At 42.5% G+C, this 25073-nt stretch overlaps 1 protein-coding gene across 1 annotated transcript in view; it reads right to left on the bottom strand.

The window, feature by feature from the left end:
• LOC128449765 (triple functional domain protein) overlaps positions 1-25073 on the bottom strand; it is a 96440-nt gene that overhangs the window by 23776 nt on the left and 47591 nt on the right. The window contains exons 5-22 of the mRNA XM_053433061.1: positions 24639-24831; positions 23309-23413; positions 22745-23209; positions 21686-21808; positions 17342-17533; positions 16443-16574; positions 15884-16114; positions 14368-14490; positions 13161-13352; positions 10923-11092; positions 10067-10241; positions 6827-7022; positions 5009-5175; positions 2056-2175; positions 1016-1114; positions 801-893; positions 396-545; positions 142-256 (exon numbers count right to left, since the gene is read on the bottom strand). Of these exons, the coding sequence (XP_053289036.1) occupies positions 142-256; positions 396-545; positions 801-893; positions 1016-1114; positions 2056-2175; positions 5009-5175; positions 6827-7022; positions 10067-10241; positions 10923-11092; positions 13161-13352; positions 14368-14490; positions 15884-16114; positions 16443-16574; positions 17342-17533; positions 21686-21808; positions 22745-23209; positions 23309-23413; positions 24639-24831 (3041 nt within the window). The remainder of the gene's footprint in view (positions 1-141; positions 257-395; positions 546-800; positions 894-1015; positions 1115-2055; positions 2176-5008; positions 5176-6826; positions 7023-10066; positions 10242-10922; positions 11093-13160; positions 13353-14367; positions 14491-15883; positions 16115-16442; positions 16575-17341; positions 17534-21685; positions 21809-22744; positions 23210-23308; positions 23414-24638; positions 24832-25073) is intronic.

The raw sequence follows: 25073 nt of genomic DNA, 5'->3' as shown, positions 1-25073 counted from the left end.
AGCATTGTATAAGAAGATATTGAACTCATGGCTCAAAATATCATTCTGTGAATAAATTAGAATATAGGCTAATAGACATCTTTGCATAGATTAGATGCAGAAATGATGAAAGTGATTATTATTAATACTTTGTCTACTTACTCTTAACCTGAGTCTCTGGAGCTTTGACGTGGGACAACATGCCGGGCATGTTGACACCGTTTCTGTGCAGGTACTTCAGGAAGACATCAGCGTTACGCCTGGCTAATGTACAGGCCTGTATGTGTGCAGGAGGAGAACAGACGTCATTTACAGTGTCAACAGCGTCATCCCTCTGACAGATACAACATTCCTAATTAAAATAGGTTGTTTTGACTGTTTATACTGTTACTGTGCAATACTAGCATCTCTCTCACCTTGAGGAAGGCCTCCTTCTGCTCCAGATGTTTGCTGATCATGGGAGTGACGTGGTCAGAGTCGCTGTTGGGCCCCAGTTTATCAGCACCACCGCACCAGTCTTCTTCCCTCTTGTACTCCTGCTCAAGGCTCTCCAGGACACTGCACACCTGAGACGGTGATGACACGGTGCATAAAACTGCTGCAGCTGAGACATTAACCTTCAAGCAACCTTTGCGGCTGCACATCCTCGAGAATCGTTCCTTTTAATCGTGCTCTGACACAGTTCCAGGTCCACTGATGTTGAAAAGTGGGGAGAGTAATTCCCATAATGTATTTCATCATTTCTGCTCTAACTCACTCGGATCTAAGATTGTCTAACACATTGGAGCACATATGAGTCGGTGGCACTAACTCCCACTCACCTGCTCAGAGGTCTTGTAGAAGGCCACTGACGCATTGACCAGCTTGAGTCTGTCCTCCATCTTCAGCATCAGCTGCTGCCAATGATCTGCCACCTTCACAGGTAAAAACAAAGCAAATCAATTTTAAACTTACCGCTTTAATAAAGGTACTGCACTGCTAATAATGAAATTCTTGTATTCAGTTAACGATGTGTAACATGTTAGGAGAGCTCTACCTTTTCTGCACAGTCTCTGATCATATCCATATCGTAGTGGTTGGCCTGAAGTAAGGCCTCAGCCTTCTGCTGGACCTGCAGTGCACTCTGATGGGTTTTCTGCACCGAGGAAAAGGTAGAGGAAACAAACACTGAAAATCAAGAGCTATACAAATCTCTAAATCACAATAATTGCTTGGAAAATATGATCCCAGCTTCCAGTTGCCCCTGCAGTTTTTAGCAGAGAGTGGAGGAGCAGGGAGCAAGAGAGGAAAAGCTAAATAAATAAAGGTAGAGTCTGATTAGAGCTGTGTCAAAGATTGGCCTGAGGGGAGCAGTCAGGAAAGGAAATGAGAAAAGGGGTTGAAAGAAAATAGGACTGGTACATTTTGCGGTTTGTCAAAGCGGTTAGTCTGAGAGTAAGTCTTTTGATCCTTGAAGGACTCGGAGCACTTGAGGGAAGGAGAGTAGACGGAGATACAGGAGGAATGAGGTATTTCCTGTCACTTTTGATAACGGTAACCTGACATATTTCTTCATGGCTCCTGCACCTGCAAGGTATGGTCGAGAACAAAATTCCCACATCCCTTCCACTCTTTCAGAAACTGCAGTTATGGCTTGTGTGTTTCAGTTCCAGTCTCTCGTGTGTAATAATCAAAGACACAGCTTTTTTTCTGAACGTTTGTACATGTGAGCTGTGCAGAAGTAGGTCAGGCACAGGCCTGCATATAAAATGAGTTAAGGCTTGATAGAGTTCAAAGAAAATGCACCCTGCATAATCCATGGTTAAAGAGAGAGAGGGAATAAAGGAGAAAGGTAAGCAGAGAGAGAGAAGTAAGAGAGAGGTAGATATATAAGTTATTCATAATTCCATTTCATGTGCGACTTGTGATAAGAGGAGGAGGAGGAGGTGAATGCAGACGTGAACCTGAGTCGTTTTTAGAAAGGTTGAAGGCAGAAGGGCAATGAAGTCGCCCTGGTGCAAAAGTGGGGAAAAGAGGAAACATGATGACAAGGAAGAAGATGAAAAATAGGAAGCATATTACTCTTTTGTATTTTACCTCTATTGCATGTTGGAATTGTTCGTGTTCCTTTTGCAGCTGCTCGGCTTCTTGCAACGAACTGGCGGTGATCAGGCCGGCATTCAGCATGGACTCTCCATTACGGATCCAACCCAGCACCTAGAACACACACACACACACACACACACACACACAAACAGGCAGAGCAAATTGTTATTACTCCTTCTTCATTCTGTTTAAATGACCAGACTTATTTGCAGAAAACTTCTTGATTTAATCAAACTCAATAAATGTGCGATTCAAATGTCTCACCCTTATTTTGCATCTTTGCCTCATCGACTCTTAGGAAATCTTGCCCCAATGCAGCCCGACTTTTTGGTACTTCATTTTTCTTTTATAATACACGTTCTTTATTGCCTTTTCAACCTTTACATCTCCTCATACGCTTGCATCCTCACTCTGTCCCCATTTCAATCCCTGCACTCTCTTCAAATCTCACCTTGCATGCACACATTTCTCCCCTCTGTAAATAATCTCTTTAGCTACCACACCCCTGCTGCACACACACACACACACACACACACACACACACACACACACACACACACACACACACACACACACACACACACACACACACACACACACACACACACACACACACACACACACACACACACACACACACACACACACACACACAATCCCATTTGATCATTGTTTTGCTGGCCTACTTCTTGCCAAACGGTTCTCTCTCAAAGACACCTCTCTCTCTTTCTCTCTCTGTGTCTCTGACTCAGCAAAGCACATCTGTTGTGTGGGCGATGGGCAGAGGTGCAACTGAAGCTCAGCTATAAAAGTGATGATGCAACCCCTCTCTGACTCGTGTTGTTCAGCCGCCTCCCAACGTGGGGCTTGAATGTTTCCATTGCATTTTTCTATGGCCTGAGGCGGTACATTTATGAATGTCAGCAGCTGAATATTGGCATAACTGAATGACGCACACATATGATTCACAGGTATGGTATGATCTACAATAAGGTCTACTGAACATATTTCATGCCACTACACCTGAAACTACTTTACTGTACTTATCAGCTTTGTTATAACCCCTGCTACATCTTTAATCCCTGTTCTAAAGCTTTGATATTTCTTAATGACATAGAGAAACAGGTAATTAGCTCTGGGTATGGGGCTAAGAAGGTAAAAAATACTGCTCTAACAATAGCAACTGTGGGGCAGCGGTGGACTGTCTCAGATTTACAAATCACTTTAATGCCGAATTCAGACTACGTGGCTGTTTTTAAAGTTGTCAGATCGCTAGCTGCCTCCCTTCATTAGGATTATATTTTAAGATTCTTTTAATAACTTTAAAAGCTCAGAACGGATCTGGTCCCCAGTAATAACACAGAGACACTAACTCTCCATGCTTCAAGCCGTAACCTTACATCTTCCAAACAACAATTGCTGAGTCAAGGATGGTAACTAAATGTGATCAGGCTTTGGCCGTCAGGACCCTGAAGCTCTTGCCTGAGACTAGATTATACTTCGCCGTCTCTTAACCAAACTTTCTTGTCTTTAAATCAATGTTTAAAACATACTTTTATAGGAAAGTCTTTTAATGCCTGATTTTAATGGGCAGATCTTTTTCATAATTTCTTTTTCCATCTTTCTTATTTATGTTTTATCTCCTTGTTGTTTTATTCTTATTTATTTCAAAAAGTACTATTTAAAGAAGTGCAGGGGTGACTCGGAAGTGTTCGACAATACACTAACACATCGGACTAAAAAGCGTGCAGTGCGAACCAGGCATTGGCTGCACAGACAGTTTCTGTAACAGGCCCTGGCTACAGCCTCTCTGTGGGCAGATCAGTAAAAATAACATCATATTGGCATCACACCATCATCTCTGTCAGTTCGGTTGCCTCCATGCATCTGCTGATATGCTTCGCTCTGGTAGATTCTCTGTCTAAGTCTCATATCTGCCACCACTTATGCTACATTTTTCATTAGTTCTAACAGAAGCCGACACATAGAGCCTGTTGTGATTCAGCTGAATCCCTCTGATAACAAGCCTTAGTATGAATATGGCTCAGTGTTTATCTTTCAGTGGGCTGCTTTACTAACCGTGGAACAATTTTCTTGCTTTGAATTCTGCAACTGAACCCAGGGAAAGGCTTGTTTTATATGTTCTTCACTGACACAACAATAAGAAACTATGTCGTTCTTCCCTTGTTGAGCGGCTCTCTGGTCCATTTGTCTCATTTAACCCTCAATCACCATTTATCTCACTCTGTTGATCTTTGTCTCGACATTAAAACAGACGGATGAAATACCAGGAGAGAGAGAGAGAGGAGGGGAAGGGAAGGAGAGAGATTGTGGACACGGGATGAGTCATCGAGTCGCGCTCTTGTACAGACAGATCATCCCGTAGCTCTATTAGCATCTCAACACTCTCTGCTGTAACAGTCATGGTACGCTGCAGCCATAAAATGACAGTTTGACCTCTTACAAGAGAAAAAAGCCTCATGTGAGAAATCGCATGTGAAAACATGTATGATCTCTGTTTCCACCTAGACAGACAAACACAACTAAATATCACATTTAAAATAGGATTTCTGTCCTGGTTAAAAGGGAGAATAATACAGGGATTGTTATCTCAAAACTACAAAGCACAGAGCCTTTGTAGCTTGTCCTCTTTTTAGACTGGGCTTTAAATAGAATATACATATATAGCACTTAATCACTCTTCCAGAAGTCACATTCATTCAATATGCAGAAGTTTTTCTCTGAAACATTATTCGTTAACTGTCGCCACAACCATCAGGGGCAATTTAGGGTTGACTGTTTTGCCCAAGCCAAGGATCAAACCAACAAACTTCTGTATCGTGGATGACCCTTTCTACCTCCTGAGCCATAGAGCCCCTTTTTAAGAAACCCTATGTGTCTGTCTCCCGTTTCACCCTCTTGTCCTCGTCTTCTCCACGTGTACCTGTTTGACTTCGGCCTGTAGATGCCGCAGCTGGACGCACTGCTCCAGGTGCCTCCGGTGCTGCTCCGCGGCCAGGTCCAGCTCCTGCTGCTTCTCGTGGAGGAACTCGAGCAGGTCCTGGACCCGCGTGGCCATGTCCACATCTCTGTCGCATAACAGCTCCACACCTGCACACAAGGGACATTTCATCACAATCCATCTTGGCCTCTAGCAGCATTAAACAAAAACTACAGGAGGGATTAACGTGAACCTGGTGGAAGGATGCATTATGGGTCAGGACAGAACCCCTACAATTTTTGTTGAAGAATCCAGATCAGGGGGGATCCCAGAATTTTGTGAGAATTATGAATGAATCTTCACACTTTTAGGGGGTTGGAATCAATGCGTTATTTTGAGTGGATCCAAACTTTTTATTGCTTTTCTTATGTGTGTTGTATTTATTGTGTTTTTATGTTTTTATGTTCTATGTTCATTGTATGCACCAATAACCAGAGCAAATTCCTTGTAGGTGTAAACCTACTTGGCAATAAATACTTTCTGATTCTGATTCTGATTAAAATCTGTATGTAGTGGATTTATTAAGATTCCATAAGTAGTGCAGGCAAATGGGGCTTGAAATATGTAACTACTTCAATAATCACTTTATTCTGGGATGAGATGGTTATGGATTGAAGAGGTATGTAGTGATTCTGCACACTAATTCCACACAGTCTACATGAAAGCTATAAAATGCATTTCATGAAGCTATTCTTTGTTAGTGCCATTTGTAGAATGATAAAAGCTGGATGGCTCATGATTTCACATGTAGTACAGTACAATGCTGATCTGGTGGGAGATGACTAAATCATGTCATTTCTTGCAAAAAACGTTTCACGGCAAATTTAGCATTTGCATAATCCACCCTCATAATTTTGTCCTGCATTGCTTCGCATAGCGTGTGCCAGTTGGGCAGCGAGCTGCAGAGCTGGCCTTGGTTCATAACTGCCGTCCTGAGGTTAGCTACACAGGTATAACTCCAGCATCATTAAGTCTGCCATGTGTCTATCAGCAGCAGTGTAGGTGGTTGGCTGCAGAGGCAGATCTCTGAATTAAATGAGCTAAATTTGTACTGTGAGGTGAAAAACACAACAACACATGCGTGTCATCTAAAAAAAAAAAATGTCTGTGTGTGTTGCTCATAGAGTTCATATAATCCTGTCTCCTCCATGTTAGTGGATGGGATATGGAACCAATTAAAAAGTCACACTACACATTAAATACATTTTTCCTATCACACTGATGTTTGTTCAAGTGTTACTTATTCCAGTACGTTTAGTTCTAATCATTTGATGCTGTAAAAAGAGGTGAAACATCAAGATTGACAGCTGAGACTGACTCCTGATTGGTCAAGCACATGTACAATGGGACTTTTTGTACATGTGCACACAACTCCAGCCCCCGATCACTACTGTGCACACTCTGGTTCCAATCGACCAAGATGGCGGTGTTCATATAAAGGATATTTTATCTTCTTTTCTGGACGTTGCAAGGAAGTGGAGACGAGATGTCCATGTTTATGTAAAGTCTACGGTGTTGCTTAAGAACAGTTTAACCCAATATGAACAAAACTCTTATGGATTAAGTTGTAAAATCTACTCATTTAAAGATCTGCTTCTTATTCCCTCCTCCTCTTTCCTTAAATAACATTTGTCATTCACACAAATTAAATAACAATCAATGAATCCTAGAGATGTGAGTGACCTACGCATGCGTCTGGTGCATTTATTTGTCCGTGCATTGATAAACATTTCAGGTGAGTTGTTCTGTTCCGTCACTCACCAGATGCCTGGACCTCGGTGACGTACTGCAGCAGCTCTTGTCCCTGGTGGATGACGTCGAAGGTGAGGTTGTTCATGGTGAGCGCCTTGTCTGCATGATGCTGCAGCCTCTGCTCGGCCAGCGACAGGTCCTCCGTGTCGAAGTCACTCATCTGCTGCGACAGCTCCTCGTTCCATGACTCCAGGTCTGAGATGATCTGAGTTTGAAAGATTATAAAACAGTTTCTTCGTCAAAATATACAATGGTTGGATTTGTTCCGAGGACGTCAAGAATTCATGTTGTGTATATTTCCCTGCTAATAAGGCAAAAAGGTTTTTCACCATCACACAAATCCGAAGGTGTATATCACAGCTGCACAAACAAACAGCATAGTCATGTAATTATCCATATCATTTTCATGTTTGGATACCAACTCAGACAGCTTACAGTCATTTCTCTAATCCGACAGCCTCAAGTAACTGTCAAAATAAAGGACAACATATCACACTGCTGATGCACGGCTGGGAAAGCAGATGTACTGAGATGTCGGTGCTTGTCTCCGACCGCCCACGCACACTGAATCATGAAACGATGGGCACAGAGATCCTGGAAACATGCAGCTCTGTCTGTCTCGCTCTCTTTTTTAAAGGGAGACCTGCTCCTCACTCTGCCTCAGAACTCACCTCAGGCCCTGGGGGCATGAAGAACTGATATACAGAGGCCTTTATCTAATGGAGCTGAAGAGTAGCGGAGAATCTTTATTGAGACAGACTGATCCTACAATGGGTTTTAATAATTCATCCAGTTTTCTGTAATAATATTCATTATAATTTAGTAAATGTAATCAGGCGATCCCTGTTTCAGGATTTGCTCTTTTTGTCATTGGAGCTTCTATCACTGCTTTTTTCCTCAGTTTTATTAAATTCCACTCTACCTGGAGACCTGAAGTGATGAAATCCATAAAATGTGGGCCTTAAACTTTTCTCTTTAGCAAGGCTTTTGTTTGATAGACATTATTTAATTGCAGTCATGTTTAACGATTGCATGATTGCATGATTTGCCCATATGAATATGTGTTTTTCATCCATTTTCCCCCCCCTCCATTTTCAACACAGTTCTGTAGTTGAGTGACGAGGAGGGACCTGCTGAGCTCTCTTAAAACATCTACCTAAAAACAGGCAGATTGCAGCGTGGCTCCTCGAACCTGGATCCATACAGGTCTTGGACTAATGTAATATCCACTAAATGAGGAAATCCAGGTAAACAACTTATTGCTTGCTAAATCTTAATCCAGATTTCTAACAAATACATTTAATTATCTATTATTCTAAACAATAAAGGGAAAACAATATGTAAAAGTATATTTCATAACTTGATGGCTCTTATTGTTTTGCAGCCCTCCAAAGAATGTGTTTATTGAAAGATAAATCTCTTCTGCAATAAAAAGCATTGTTCTCTCTCCATATACAACAGTGTATTTGCCTTGCGGCAAAGAACTCCAGGAATCTAGATACACACAGACCAAACTAACAATATGATCATTTCACAAACTGGCAGCAAAGCAGAAACTTACCGAGGATTCATCCACTCTCTGCTCTCCTCTACGCTTCAAGTTGAGTAAAATGCCCTCTGTGTGCAAGAAGACCATCTCCCTCAGCTACCAGCGCCGTAAAAAGCTACTAATGGAGGAAAGTCTCCTCTTTGACTAGGTTTTCTTCTTCTTCTCAGTTTTGCTCAGTGATACAAACTTATCAACAGAAGAAGAGAGAACGGTGAGACGGGTGTGTGTCTCGTCCAAACCCGTGCCCTCACCTCAAACACACACCCCCTACTAAGCCAGGAGGGAGAGTCTTTGTGTATGTGTGTGTGTGTGTGGGCAGGGCGTGGAGGCAAAAAAATGCCTCCTCCACCCATCTTCATGCTTGAACACCGTGTCATATTAATCCTGTGTGCGTGTGTGTGTGCATGTTTGTGCGTGTGCGTGTGTGTGTGCGTGTGCGTGTGTGCGCGAAGCAGCAACAAAACGTCTATTATCACACGGTGAAGGAAAATTCATGCATGGGCAGAATTTTATTATCACAACCATATGTAAAATTGAGTTAATACTTTTATTTTTTTAGTTCAAGGTCCATATATTTTATTTGAATGGGCTGGATTACTTGTCCAGTGGTGATGTTGGGTGCAGCTTTCTTTCTGAAATTGTCAAAGTAACCTGCAGTAATTGAGCTGTGGTAAGTGATGGCCTGAAGCTGCACTACCGCTGCTGTACAGAGAGGTGTTCACCAACTTACTTTTTTTGTCATTAGGGTTTGATAAAATTTTCTGAATCATTATGATATTTTGAAATATATATATCAGCTGATATATCGCTATTGGAAATGTTTTGCTCCCACAAATGCCGATTTTGTTTGGGCCCTAATCCATTCATGGATCCCTATATATCTATTTACATACTTCTTCATTTTCGTCCCAGCGAAGGATGTAATGTGATTATTACTATTTGCTGACACACACATTGTCATTCAAGCCTGCAGGACTCTCCAAATCAGCCGCAATACTTTCCATATCTCCTTCTTTTTACCTTCATTGTCCTCAATGAATGTGAACCCTCTATCTTGCAGAGAGTCTAATTTCTCCCCCAACATATTGTGGCACAACAAATCTCATTTGATGTCCACGATAAACATAAACCAGGAGGAACACTAAACACAAGTTCAGAAGAGGAGTTATCACGTCTGAGCCCCGACTGAGAAAAGCATTCAGTATCGCAGTGGGACATTAAGACATTAGCAGATACAGGGAATCTAAATTGGAATGAGTCAGTGAATGAGACGCGTCAAGTGGAACTAAACGCTGGTTTAACGCGGCACGTATCACTGTGAATTCAACCAAGCTCTGAAGCAGCGGGGGTCCGCCCTCCAGGACTCGATCTCTCTTTTATGGTGTAACGCTCCATCAGCTCAGAGTCACAGTCATTTCAGTTGGTCCCCTGCCACACGTAATTGATTCATTTGTATTTAAGAAAACATTATTCCATTTTTTTTTTTAACTTATCACACCCTTTGCAGTTTAGTTTTCACCTCCACTCCTCCTCCCCAACTATTTCCTCCTTTACGAGAGTTGATACACGAAAATCTTTAATTCCTATGATCTATTATGCTTCATCCGCTCTTCTAACGTTGCCTGAACATTGCACGATACAAAGCAAAAATAAATCCTCGTCACACACCAAGCCTCCTCCGTCTCCCGCCTACTACTCACGTCGATCGCGTCCCTCTCAAAGATGCGGAGCTGGAGGAAGAGCTCCAGTTTGATCTTCCTTTCCTGGAACAGCTCCTCCATCTGGCCCTGGGCCTCGTCCAGCTGCTGCAGCACGCTCTCGATGTGCGCCATTGAGCTGTTGTGGGGAGTCTTGTTGCTCGAGATGGCCGAGTCTCTGTGGAGAGAGTCAAACATAAGGCAGGTGCAGGTACAATGTAAATGACCCTGTATATAACATCCATCCTGAGAGATCCAATCCAAGGTGGTCAAATCTAAGGACTTTTTTCATTCCAGTCTGAGTTTAGTGAGGTGTTTGTGTGTTTGGATCTTCTTTGTCAGATCTCAGGAAGCACTTGGGTGCGCTCAGACCTGAACTGGGAGCAGACCACATGTTATCGAACAACTCAGGATGAATGTTACCACCAAGTCTGAACAGGGTTTAAGTGGTCAAAGAAATGGCTCTAAGATCATATAAAGACATCCTTGAGGAACTTAAAGAAAATAATAATAATAAAATTCATAATTTCCCTGCTCACAACACATCTGTTACAGGAAATCCCTTTTATGTTTTGCCTTTGCTTTAGTAATTCTGTAGTTTTATTGTTGTTACTGTTGTTACTTCAACATCACATGACTGTTTGATTTCAGGAAAAATGTGAAATCACTAAGGCTAAGAGATTTCAAAAACTCTAAACTCCTTTGAATGAAAGCACTTTGTAGTTTGGCTTTTTTGAAGCAAATTGTTCTCACTTAATTCTTGTTGTTCTGGGATTGTACCCTCATGGTTTAAAGCACTAATTGTAAATCGCTTTGGATAAAATCCAATGAAATGTGAATGTAATGTAACAACATTAACCTGAGCTGTTGTATGAGGTCCTCTCCCTCCTTGATGACATTGACAGTAGCCTGTAGGGTGGTCTGCTGCTGCTGGCCAAAACGCTTGATCAGCTCCTGCACCGCCTCCACCGCCTCCGCGTACACATCATCCAGCAGCTCCTTCTGAAGCTCCTCCAGCCACGTCCACAGCTAACAGGGATGGACAGAACAGGGAGGACGGTTAAAATGTGGCGTGCACCTCCCAGAGAGGAGAAAAGAGCAGGAAGCAACCAAACAGACACATGCTGGCAGAGGGTGTGGGCCGAGACCTGCAGAGGTAAGAGCTGACGGAGAAGCTGCCACATGCACACGCCGACGGAAATGGAGACAGAAACCAAATCCAACCAAGCTCTGCTCAAAGCTGGTGTTTTGTGAATGGTCATCTTTGTAACGGATTAGCCATCTGGGTGAATTGGCTCAGGCCACTAAAGCCCTGGCACACGATCCACACTGCAGGAGAGAGACCCGAGCACCTAGGGCTTGTCTACCACCTACTCTGCCTTCTCAGAAAACATGGCTAATTTAGGTATCATCACCATCATCAGCCCCGCAACGCACTTTAACTTTAGGATTACACTGACACTTAATGTAATGTAAACAAGTGAAATCACCCAACTAGTTTTTTGAAATATAAATTTATTTTTATTAAAATCTGGTGGTAATTCATTATGTTGGGTTTTTATCTAGAGGGACTTCGTTTGATTGTTTTTCTTTCATCTTTTTTCCTTGGCACTAATTTGAAAGGATGTTGCATTTTTTATTTGTTGTTTTTTATATTAGATTTTGTATTATGTAATTTTCTGTCTTTGATTGTTTTTATTTTTCCTTCTTCGTCAAGCAATTTGAAAAGGATGTTTCGTAAGGTGTTATATAAATAAAGTTATTATTGCACTGAAAATCAGTGCAGAAGAATCCTTTAATGTAGTTCAAGTTCTGTCTCTACAGTAAACTGTTTGATGCCTCTCATGCTGCACAGTATCCGAGACGTTGAACTTGAAAAGGTGATGTTGGACACACACACGCGAGCACACACAGACACAGACACACACAGACACACACAGACACACACACACACACACACACACACACACACACACACACACACACACACACACACACACACACACACACACACACACACACACACACACACACACACACACACACACACACACACACACACACACACACACACACCGGTGTGGGCTAACAGATGGGGTGAAGGAGATTAGTCCATATGGACATTTAAGACTTGTTTCATTAGTAACAACATGAGTCCATGACAAAGTCTGAGTCCTTGTAAACAGGATGGAGTTTTAACAACTGACAGAGTGTGTAGAGATTCATGTAGACTGAAATCTACAGTGTACGACTTCCACATCGTCACACAACACCGAGTGGAGCAGCGATCACCACATTTCAGTATATGCTTGGTTATTCCTATTCTGTCCTGTGTAATTTGCATGTTCTTTATTTCTTTTTTAAGCAATAGGGTAGAATAATATTAAGGAAGGGTGATAGTTGTTATTACAGTGAGGGAGGAGGCAGATCTCCTGTAACTGTGCACTGCAGATAGAAAGATGAGCACAGATGTTTGCACAGGGAGAACGTTATGAATTTGGCAAGAACAGAAGCGTTGAGAGCAACGCTGCACATTTATAACCACACAAATACACACACACTAACACAATATCACACTTTGCAAAAAATCTCCGTCACGATGAAGGCAGTGACCTAAAAAGCAAATACTAATTATGGTGCAAATATTTTGGTGCAGTACTTTTGGTCACAATTCTTTAAGTGTGTGATGAAGAAGCAGAATTCTTCCTGTCTGCTATAACAACCTTAACAATTCAACACATTAACTACATTAAAAATTCAATTGTTATTAATTCTGCACATTTCATGGCATTTAATCTTTGAGTAGAACTACAAAAATATGATAACATGTCATTCTGACATTTCCTTTTTGTCCTTATAAATTAATTTGTGCATATATATGTGGAGACATTGTATACAACTGTAACAATTATAGTTTCCATCCTTTTAAATATGAAAATATGAGAGGCAACAGCAAAAGATGATTCAGTTGTTGATGGTGGACAATATGTGTTCTTATTGAGGTTCATTTTTACTTTGACAAGTTGGTATGAGACCAATGGAGAGAGGAGAGAGGAGAGAGGAGAGAGGAGAGAGGACATGAAAAGGAGATACACACCTCTTTGACGTGAGTGTGGAAGGCAACAGACATGTCCAGTAGGACTTTTCGCTGCTCGACGCGTCGCACAAAGTCCTGGATGCGATCTTCGAGCTGGTGAGCAGCCTGGTAAATCTCCTCCGGGTCACACTCTCCGGTCTGGGCGAGCTGCTCCGCTGCCTCCAGCAACTTGTCAGCATTGGTGTAGGTATTCTGAAACATTAAAATTACCGATTTAAAATGTAGTTGAGAACAGTATTATAAACAGCACAATGGGGCAGTGGTGAAAACCTCAGCGCAAGAAGATTTCGGGTTGTGGCCTGCGTTGGTTTCCTCTTGATGCTTTGATTTCCTTCCACAGTCCAAATACATACAGTATAAACCGAAATTCCCTTTTGTTTTCTGTCTCTTTGTCTATTGACTGGCCGGTGACCTGTCCAGGAAGTACTCAGTGTCAGCTGGGATCGGCTCAAGCCCCCTGCAGTCTCTCGTTAAAGCAGGTACAGTTAATGGATGAGTGGAGGGACGCACTATCTCATACATTCTGCCACAAATAATTGATAATAATAATAACATGTAACTTTGGCAGAGAACAATAACAGAGACCTGGTTTGATGATGTCATGAAGCAGGGTAGGATCATGGGAGTAGTTGTTCTTCTCCACCATTGCCAATGAATAAACGGCAATGAATATTCATTAGGAGTGATCACTACAAACAATGGAAGGAAAAAACAGCCCACTGGCTAAAAAGCTAAGTGTAGCTGGAAGCGTGTTTTTCCTCCGTCACAAGTTGGAAGTTACAGCAGAGACGGACAAAGACACAAAGACACAGGGACAAAGACACAGGGACAAAGACACAGGGACGGGGGATATGACGTAATGAAAGGATGTTTTCATTAAAATGAAACGTCCTGTGATCTTGAATGAAATTGTTGATTTCCCGACATTTGAACTTTGTTGCAAACATGTTGAAAAAACGTAAACATGAAAAAGTCAACTAAATACTCAACATAGGTCTAGCTGTTTTACACATTTTAAGGAAGAATTGTAACATAATCTTTAAGAGCTGTACTGAATAGGACACTACAGATATTTACCATTTGATTCGGCATCACTGTCCTGTACTGAATATTCAATCATACGTCTGAATGAATGCAACATTCACACTTGCATGTTCTTTCATTGATTAGATTCTCTCACTTTCAGATGCAATATTAGTTAACTCACCTGTGCGACCTCCTCAAAGTCCTCGTGTCTCTTCTGCAGAGCTCTGGCTCTGTGCAGAGACTTCCCAACACCCGTGTGTTTACTGAGGAAGGCCTCGCCATGGTTTTCTATCCAGTCCAGCACCTTGGAAGACACACAAACACACACACACACACACAATTTATAGTTGTATAAGTACGCACAACTCCACAGGATAACCATATATTGAGAATGCAGTACACATTTCCAAGCAGTAGGGGGGGGCAATTGACTAAAATGGCTATATTCACAACAGACAGAGTTACACTCATCTATAGATGTCATCTCTCTCACCCTCTCCGCTCATCCCCCCTTTTCTTTACTCCTTTTCCTCATCTAAAGTCTGTCATGTCTAAACTACACAAATGCAAACAATTACTTTTTGCTAAACAGAAAATCCAGAGCAGCGCAAAGTGTCAACACTTCCGCTGCGGATGAGATTAGCTACAAATCTTTGTATGAAATGACCTTATTATCTATTAAACAGATGGTTCCATCTGTTTCTATGTGTGGTAATGAATGGAGTTTTTTCATGTTGTTCTCAAGGTCTCACTGGGAGTTATTTTGAAGGGACAAACGCATTTGAACATGTGCACAATGCCCGAGACACCAAATGTGACAGTCAATTGCATCACCATGGAAACCACTACCAAGAGAAAAGGGTGATGAAAGAGCGGATGGAAGAGGGAGAAGAAAAGAGCAAAGATACAGCAAGAAAGAGAGAGAGAGTGAGGGGGCAGAGAGGCAGAGAGAGTTCATGCCCAAGGGTAGAAACGGGTTGACGACAGTATACAGCACCTCAGTGGTGTTGATCTAAGAGCTCCGACAGTCACACAGAAACAGAGACGCTCACTCTGACAGCTCAGGAGGAAGTGATACAAGTCTTTGTAGAAGCTGGAGCTGATTATATCACAGCTTTAATATCATTTTGTTCCCTAAAACTGTTATTAAACTATATATATATATTATAATATTTTACACTTTCAGTGACTTTATTTATAATCAACACAAATTCTGATCATAAAAGCTAAGTATCTATTTATTTTTGGTGTTTTAACAATTTAAATGCCATTCTTTTATATAATTCCACATCTTTGTCTATTTAAAAAACATCAACATTTAATTATTTTCTGTACAATACATGGTAATGAGATTTCTTTTGCTTTTCTTTCGTTTAATTTATATTCACTATATAATAAACAATAATGAGATTCATACAGCCTGATATATGTCACTTATTAGGAACAACTTTTACCTTTTTACATCGTCATTTTTTGTGTGGTTTCACATCTAAAGAAAACTTAAGGACATATGTGTCCCTAAAACTATATATCAATATTATCAGGGTGGTTGGCACTTCAACAACTGGGAGACACTAAGGTTTAAGAGATTCAACGCTCAAGATGACAAGCTTTGCAAAAAGTGGTTCAATACCAATTAAAACGTATGGCAGTATTGGAGGTCGGACTTTGCGTCTTGTTTATGTTTGTCTGCTTACCTGCTGCACATCCTGCTGAAAGACACACAGCTGCAGGCGCTGGTGCAGGCGAACTTTGCGATGCTGCCAGATGTTTTCCAGCTGCCTCTGGTGATGCAGCACTTCGTGGATGATGTCCAGGACATGGTGGACGGCCTTGGAGTAGTTGGCTGATGACATTAACGTATCTGCACTTCCCGGGGTCAGAGGTCGTTGCAGTTTGTCGAGTAGAGACTTGCCGTCCTGGCTTACCTGTAAAAGTTTGATGAGTTGATTGATAAACAGTATTGATCACCTGAAAATGAAATGTCTCGGGTCCTAAGAATCATAAGAAAACTACATTTAAATTGGATCTAAGTGAAAACTAAATAATGTATTAATATAACTGGAAAAGTATCTTCAATAATACAGTGACCAAAGGAAGTCCAATAATCAATATTCAACAAATTACAGAAGTATAAATTTAAGTTTTAAGATATTTATCCAGAATAAAAGTACAGGGGTGTGTGTGTGTGTGTGTGTGTGTGTGTGTGTGTGTGTGTGTGTGTGTGTGTGTGTGTGTGTGTGTGTGTGTACTGACCTCAGAGTACGCAGTGGTAATGTGCTCGTATAATCCCTGGTGATGGTGGATTGTGTCTTCCAGATCTTGGAGCTCAGACGGCAGCTCTCCTTCACCACACGCTTTACCCCACGGCTCCACTTTACTCATGTACTGACGAGAGACAACACAAAAGAGTACTGATTTGTAACATACATGGAAGGACTTTTATTTTGATGCCTTAGTTACCCTAAAAAAAAATTCAGCAAACCTTTAATTTTAAGGCAAATATAAACCAGACAGAATCAGAAATCTTTGATAAAATAACAATTATTAGTCGTAATAGTTTATAAGGAGAGAGAGAAGAGAAACACCTGTGTGTGTGTAAATGCGGTATTATCTTACTATCAGAGCAACTCAGTGAATCAGCAGTAGAGTCTATTTTGCCACAAATATAACAGGAAAAAATAGAATAATTTGGCTCTGTTGCTAAAAAGAAAGTTGACGTTAATGATTGAACATGAACGGAGCCACTGAGCAAGAAATAGGTGTCAGCAATAAAGCCAAAGTGCTGTTACTGCAACCATAAGCAAATCAATAGATGGCTATTAGGTCTAATACAAGCTGCACCAGTGCATCAAACTTGTTCTAAAGCCCCAAAAGTCTCTCTCTTTCTCTCTCTCTAATTTTTTCCCCATTATTTATTTTAGTGTCCAAAACATTAATGCTGACGTATACAGGCAAACTCAATGACAGAAAAACGTTTTAGCTTTAAACTGTATGCCTCATCCTCGTCGGATTACACAGTATTTACAGTATACATGTGTTTTTTGCACATATTTATAAATAAAGAACATATATTCATAATAACAAGAAGCTTGTGCGTATAAGTGAGGTCTCAGTTTGGCAGTTGAAGGGACATCATCAGAGCTGCGTCCTACCTGGTCTGCCTTCTGGTGGAAGCTGGCGGACATCTCCAGCAGGGTGCTGCGTTCATCCAGCGCTGCGGCGAAGGCTTTCCACTCCTGCTCCAGCTGGCCTGAGATCTGCTGGATCTGCTGCGAGGCGTAGTGGCCCGACTCCAGGAGCCGGTTCCCCACTGACATGATCCGATTGATGTTCACATACACGTTCTGTGTTGGGGGGAGGGACGGAGAGGCCAGATGTCAAAGATCAAGATAGGCAACAGGTTTTTTAATTAAAATACATCATATCATCCTTCATGTGTTTCTCTATGCTTCACATGTTCTCGACAGACAAAGTAAATGGCAAAGCTTTATGTTTTTAAAGTCTGGCTTTATTCAGGAGTGCGGTCTTTCAGTTTGAAACCAGGACTTATTGATTACACATCCAGATTTTGAAATGTTTTCGCTCATAACCCTGCGCTCGCACTCAAACAGCCCCTGCATGTGCTTACATCTGCTCTGCTTGTACCCGGATACTTTGTTGCTTGGATGGATTTCCTGCACTCCAGAGTCAGCTGTGCTTCTGTGCGAGCAGAAACGTCTGACCTCGGATTTCTACTCTGTTCTTGGATTGTTTCTTCGGCTCTTGGATTTTATTTTTGTGCAACAAGTCTCTGTCAATCCATCAATCTCTATCCCCCCGACCAATAGAAAGCCAGGTGTAGTGTTGACAAGTGAAATTGTCCCAGCCTGTCTACGTCCACATAGGAAGCAGCAGAAGAAGAGCTCAAGCTGAATTAAAAGAAATCTAGAACGCGCTCTTGAATAAAGATAGAAAAGAATCCCCATAAAGTTGCTCCAATCAAAGTCCTGTGTTTTGTTAATATTTGGTTAGTGAACAGGCTGCTAGGTTGTGTGTTGCTGTAGTTTCATTTTCCAGGACCATTATGCATGAAGCTTTAACTATTCCTATAAATGGCCAAGATTGGCTATATTTTTTAAAAGCAATTCATGGTTCTTAATGTGAAATATATTGGCTAGAATTATATTTGCATACACAGTAAGTAATGTTAGAATAAAGGTTAAAACATGGACCCTTGTCATAAGCCACCTCTTATTCCCTACACAGACACACACACATTAAAAAGTCATTCACTGGGGAGGCATATGCTCCAGTGTGACAGATGAAAAGAACCCATTTCCCTCTTAATCTTTCAGTCTTTTTTAATATATGGGCTCCAAGCTGTTTTGTGTAGATAGGCACGGATCAGCAAACGCTAATTAACGACTGTGTTAACAGCCTGTTATTATTCTATTCAATTACTGCTCCTGGAGCCCATTATGGCTTCTAGTCTGCTTGTTTGGATCACAACGGGGAGGAAAGATGAACCAAACACCAGCGACAGTCCACAGACAGAGGCAGGATCCACCAACACGAATTATGACCTCTCATCAAAGCTGCACTGAGCTTATTTAAGATGGGTTTCGGAAATTGGGGTTTCAAAGTGGTTTCTGAATAGCTTTACTTTGGCCTCTTGTCAAGCAGAGACCTGTCCAAAATCCAGGAAAATCTTCACCCAGGGTCGTCAAAAGCACCAGATTAAGTCTGACGTGGGCTCGAGGATAATAGCGACAGCGGTGCGCTAAGAAGTACGGGTCACATGTGAAACCAGGGGAGTCTGACTGCTCTCAGATACACAGCAGTAGGTAAGTTGTGATACACAAAAGAGCAGCAGTGCACAGTGGAATAACTGTAATCCTATTATAACACTATAAAGACACAGATTAAATACCACTACAGAAAACATACGATAGGTCTTATGTGGTTTAATACCACAGGAAACTATGGTGACTTTTAGAAGGAACAAACGCCTGTATGTGTGTGGAGAACACACACTCATCTATAAGCGCACACACACACACACACACACACACACACACACACACACACACACACACACACACACACACACACACACACACACACACACACACACACACACACACACACACACGTGTATATATATCACACAGGGGGAGATGGTGCTTTGGTATAAAAGGAAGAAAAGAGTTATGGAGTCCGCCACAGAGCAGGAAAACAATAAGGGCCACAGGGGTATTTTCATTGTGAGTGTACAACAATACAAGACGAACAAATGTCCACCACAGCAGAGCCACACGTGCTTCCTGTCCTGTAAAATAGCCACGTAGAGACACAGGATGTGGCTGAGGTCGATCTTAAGTTAAGTGTTAATTCTATGTCCTATAGGGAGCTCAAAAAAACAACCCCTGATTCTACATGGTTCACATGGACTTTTCTATAGAGGTAACCTACATATCAACTACAGTTAAAGTATCATGCACCTTCAGGGCTGCTCCAGTGTTTTCCATATCATGAACATATTCAGTCTTTTTGTGATCTAACACTTTTTGCTGCTGAAATTACAGAGTTTACCCACGAGGAGCATTAAAGTTTCATGATTGCTTTTGTGGGTTTTATAGGTGTAACAGTATACAGAGTGTAATGTTGTATAAATCAATGCGGTATCACAACAAATGCCAGCGACTGAAGCGATAACAGCACATAATGAAACCCTCTCTGTACCAGGCATCACTGCTAGGAATTTAACTCTATAGTCTTTATTTGTCTCAGGGTGATGTATTCCTGTTTTTAAATATATTAAATGTATATCAAAGAGTTATAGGGAGGGGGGGGGGGGGGGGGGGGTCGGACGTGGCGGACTCTTCTGTCCAATGCTCCCATTAAAAAAATGAATAAATAAAATCGGTCCCTCCTGCCAAGTCATTTGTATCAACTGCTGTCATTAATGTGTTTTATTCATACATTACACTCGGCCGCTCAATAACAGAGGCACAATTCAACTATGTAGGAACCTGTAGCAATATTATAGATGCTGATGATAGATACATGGCACATACGCATTCGGTTTACTGGCAAATATCACTGATAAGAATACTGCAAAAGCAAGGTTGAAGCCGCGACAAACAAAAGGACACAGGCAACACCTCTACAAACACACATTTGTATTTCCATTGAGGCAACAGGAAGGGGAAATGCAGCTTCCTGTGGAAGAATGGGTGGAGGGGGCGGTGGTTACTCTGAGTGTACCCGGCTGTTGTTTGTGTGTGTGTGTGTGTGTGTACTGTAAAAATATGTGAATTTATAATCTAGTTCCATCTGTCCTTTCTAATACTGTTGTTTCAGAGCTTATTGGTTCATCTAAACCCAACAGTGTTGACACAACTGGCTTTGGGTGGTCACTGATGCTGACCCTGGCCCCTCATGTTGACACTGCTCCCCGCAAACACTCCCTGTCCACAGTGAAACTCTGGTACCCCCTTATTCACCTGAATGGAATGGGTTCAGCTCTGGGTTTCGAGCATCAAGACCACAACCAAATTGATTGAGAACCCGAAAAAGTCAGTTTCTAAAAAGAACCCCCTAAAACAGTGTGTGAGTCATATTCTTAGTAGCAGTTTGTACCAGCCTTTACTTTCATTGTGCATTGTGAAACGCCCTTTGTTAATGATGCGTTCTTGATTACAGCAGTCAAAACACGGGCTGGTTCACTGGATGCAACCAGGTTCTAAGAATCCTGACCGGAGCCTGTAAAAGAACCAGAGCTAATCTTGGGGGGAAAGGCGTATGAGTGGAGGATGTGGGCCAGCAGCCCTGCTTTCCCTTGGCTACACAATAATTACAGTGGGAGGTGTTTTGTCCAAATCAGAGGTAATGGGCAGAACGAGTTTAGCTAGTTTTTAGCTTTCCTTTTTATTACATCCATTTATATCCATTGCCGTCCAGACAGGTAAAATGGATCCATCGGGCCTCAGTTTGAGACACTAAATGCGTCTTCAACAGCGCTGCACACTCTCAGTGGGCTTACATGTTGGCTTGCAGCTAGTAATAATATAATGTCTGTAATAGTCAACAGCAGAGTCCCACGGACATAGGTAGTGGATGGGAGGGCAGGAAGGGGTTTGGAGCGGAGCAGCAGAGGGCAGCAAACTGCTATGGGAGGAGTTTAAAGGCATTATGGGTCAATTATGTGAGAAGCACTCTGGTACGACATGACAGAGTGGGGCAGAGTTGGGGTAGAGTGAAAAACAGCTGAATAACATGAGGGAGACAGCGGAAATATCAGTCTGCAGCAAGTCAAAGCCCAAAGGATGGTGTGTGTGTGTGTGTGTGTGTGTGTGTGTGTGTGTGTGTGTGTGTGTGTGTGTGTGTGTGTGTGTGTGTGCGTGTGTGGTGGTTGTACGGCGGTGTGAGACTGGTGTGACTGACAGTAATGATAATAGTTTGTGATTGTGTAGTCTGTGCGAGTGTGCTTGAAGGAGACAAAGACGGCATCTTACCATGCAGTTCATAGCGAAGTGGTTGTGCTGGGTCTGCAGCTCGACGGCGTGCTGGTGGTTTCCTCCGATCTCTGTGTAACTGGTGAGGAAAAGCCCCTTGTTGTGCATGATCCAGTCGAACATCTGCAAACGGGACAAAAGAGGGAGAAAGCGTTGCTTATCCCTGACCACTGCAGAAGTGTATGGTTCATGCTTAACCCTTTCTTTGTTCCCGCTCTCTACATGCGTGGTGTATGGAAAAGGTGTCTTTAATTACAGCTCTGACACTTTTCATGGCAGCCCTCTGGGTGTGCCTCCAGATCTGCACAGCTCATACTGCCTGCTACGTTTCCCAGTCACACAACATCACACGCTCCTGAAAAACGCACAGGCTCACACGCTCTCATTTACTTACTCTGTTGTGTGCAGACACACACCCAGACACACACGCAAAGCTCAAATAATATTTGACCGAGATATAAAATAGAGCTGTCAGAGGAACATACACAACTCAATCTTATATTACAGAAAAAGCTTTTAAGAATTTATATTATTAGGATATATGACATAACATTCTGTCAACAACAACCAGCAGGTTCAGTCTGCCAACTTTTACCTCTATATTCACACACATTACTGCTTATCTAGCCAACATGGAGATGAAAGTTGATCCAAGGACTTAAATCTCTCAGTTATAGTATTATTTTCTATTACCCAGCCAAGACTGGATGACCTGGAAATACCTGCACGCATAAAGAAGTGAAAGGCAGCATTTGCATATTCTAACATAGAGGCACTGAGGGGAAAAAGAGTAAAGAGGCAGCAGGGAACCAATTGCATCTTGTACAGTTAATTATCATCATGTTGAAATTGGAATAGAGTAGAGTAGAGAGGAATAGAATAGAATTGAACAGAATAGAGTAGGGTAGAGTAAAGTACAACAGAGTAGAGTTGAGTAGAGAAGGGTAAAACACAATAGACAACAATAGAATAGAATTGATTAGAGTATAAGGAACTTAGTAGTAGAGTAGAGAAGAGTAGAGTAGAGTAGAGTAGAGTAGAGTAGAACAGCTCTCTGACCTTCTCAGCGTCCTGTTCAAACAGCCTCAGTTGGAAACACTGGTCCAGCTTCAGCTTCCTCATGTGCCACAGCTGCTGCAGATTCTGCCGCGTCCCGTGCAACTTGTCCAACAGACCCGTCACTTTCGCCACCAGGTTGTGTGCGTCTGCGTGGAAACCGTGGTGGTGGTCGTTGGAGTCTCCGCTGGCTCCGACGGCCCGGTTACCGTACCCGCTGTCACCGCCACCACCACCTCCCGCAGTTTGTAAGTTCAGCCTTTGAAGCAGCCGTCGTCCCTGCGTGTCCAGCTCCTCCACGGACGCCTTGGTGGCCCTTTTCTTCAGCCCGGCGTGATCTTCCATGAGCCTCCGCGCCCCCTCCAGGTCCCGGGGGAGATCGCGCTGGGACAGGGTGTCCTGCAGCTCCTCCAGGCGCGCCAGAGCCCGCGTGGCATCGCTGGCAAAGGTCTCAAACGACAGCCGCACCTGAGACGACAGTTAAGTGTTAGAAAAGGGCGAGAAACAAACAATGGCCTTAAGTCGACTTCTACAAAACCTAAGCAGAAAAAGAGAAAGTATCCCAACCTCGATCCAGTCGTCATGGTTGTAATCTAGGCTGCCCTCGAAGTCGGCTGTCAGCTGGGATGGATCCACGATCTTGGTTAAACCCTCTAAGGAGACCATCACCGTCTGTTGTGGAGGGGTGTGTGGGGGACGAATGAGGTCGGAGGGTATAGGAAATGAAGAAGGTATTGATTGGAAAGAAAATAATAAAAGCAGGGTAATAGACCACCACAATTTACAGTCACCATCACCATATTTCAAACTAATCAAACTTTAACAGACCAAAATATTCTCCACCATTAACGCTAGATTATGAAAACAATGTGTAGAACCAGAGGCCCCTTGTGTCAACCGTTTAGATAGGTGGTACGACCAGAACAAACATTCCAGAGATTTTATGCAGCGTTCATGTTTTCATTAATAAAATGGAAACACAGAGGTCAGCTCAGAGGAAATAAAAACAGAAACTGTTGAGGTTCCCTGGACCAAAAACAACCTCGCGACGCAACTGGATTCCTCACAAGCGAGAATCCATCTGGACCGGCTTCAAGATATTTGCCCCTGGATGATTGACAGATGCTCAGACCAATCAGTTTCATGTGAGGGACGAACTATTTGTGTGACAACTTGGACATAATCTGTGCTGGAGCTGGAGAGTAATTTTTCATTTGCCCTGATTGCCTCCAGCCCCCAGGACGGACCGGGACAGACAGATGGTTCATCCAATCACCTGCCAACACTTTTCCCAATATCTTCTGCTCATCTCCAAACAGTTTCCCACAAAGCCCTCTCAGGTGGCTCGTGTGACAAACCATCTGTCGTCAGGTTCGAGAAAACAACAGTGACAGTGCAAAATGAAGAGTCTGATTTGGAGCTGGATTCAATCTGATGGGACTGATGAGTAGGTGATGTCAATGGTACTCAAACCAGTGAAATTGTGGTAATAAGCACACACGTCTAAAAGAGTGTCTTGTCCAAACCCAACTCTCCAAGATGAAATACTTCCACCATGTCCCATATATCCTGTTTCCATAGTAACTGGGTCAGGCCTAAATATACCAGCACCACATGCCCACACGGGACAGAATAGTGCCACTGTCACCGAGCAGCAGTCCTATTAGACCTCATAAATCAAGACTTGTGGTAATGTTAAACTAACTAACTGTAATAGCTACGAAAAAAATGTTTAATCTTACAACACACTGACGCAGTGAGCACTCACACTATCTCCAAATAGTTTAGACAACATGGAAGTGAGGATAGTGGTTTGTGTACAACAACAATGACAACAAAGACCCAGAGTAAAAAGGTTGAAATGAAATGTATGACAAATATGCACAACATCACGTACCTCAAATTCAAACTTGGAGCTGCCAAAGTTGGTCCTCTGCTTCTGCCAGAAGTTGTCGGGCTTGATGATGAGGGCGACGTGGATGCAAGAAGGGAAAGACTCCTGCAGGATCTTCAGCAGGGGCTTGATGCTGTCCCACTTAGAACCACGCATGTCCACGATAACTGTGAAGCCATGTCGGGCCACCTCCTCGCTGCGGAAAGACAAATAAAGAGGTCAGGTTTCAGGAGAGGGAGCCAATCAACCCGCAGGCTGGATACTTTACTTCTGAATGAATGCTGAGGAGAAACCTTGAGAGTTTAAACTGTAACAACTGACGTGACAAACTCCGTCATGTGATCGATTTGACGCTGAATGAGCAAAAGGAAACAATGTCAATCCATCGAGTTACATCATCACCATCACTGCCTGCATGCAACAGGAAAACAGACACTA

The sequence above is a fragment of the Pleuronectes platessa genome, chromosome 10 (genome assembly GCF_947347685.1).
Source record: "Pleuronectes platessa chromosome 10, fPlePla1.1, whole genome shotgun sequence".
Lineage (NCBI taxonomy): Eukaryota > Metazoa > Chordata > Actinopteri > Pleuronectiformes > Pleuronectidae > Pleuronectes > Pleuronectes platessa.
Note: the sequence above shows the minus strand (reverse complement) of the source record. Positions and strands in the feature narration are given on the sequence as shown.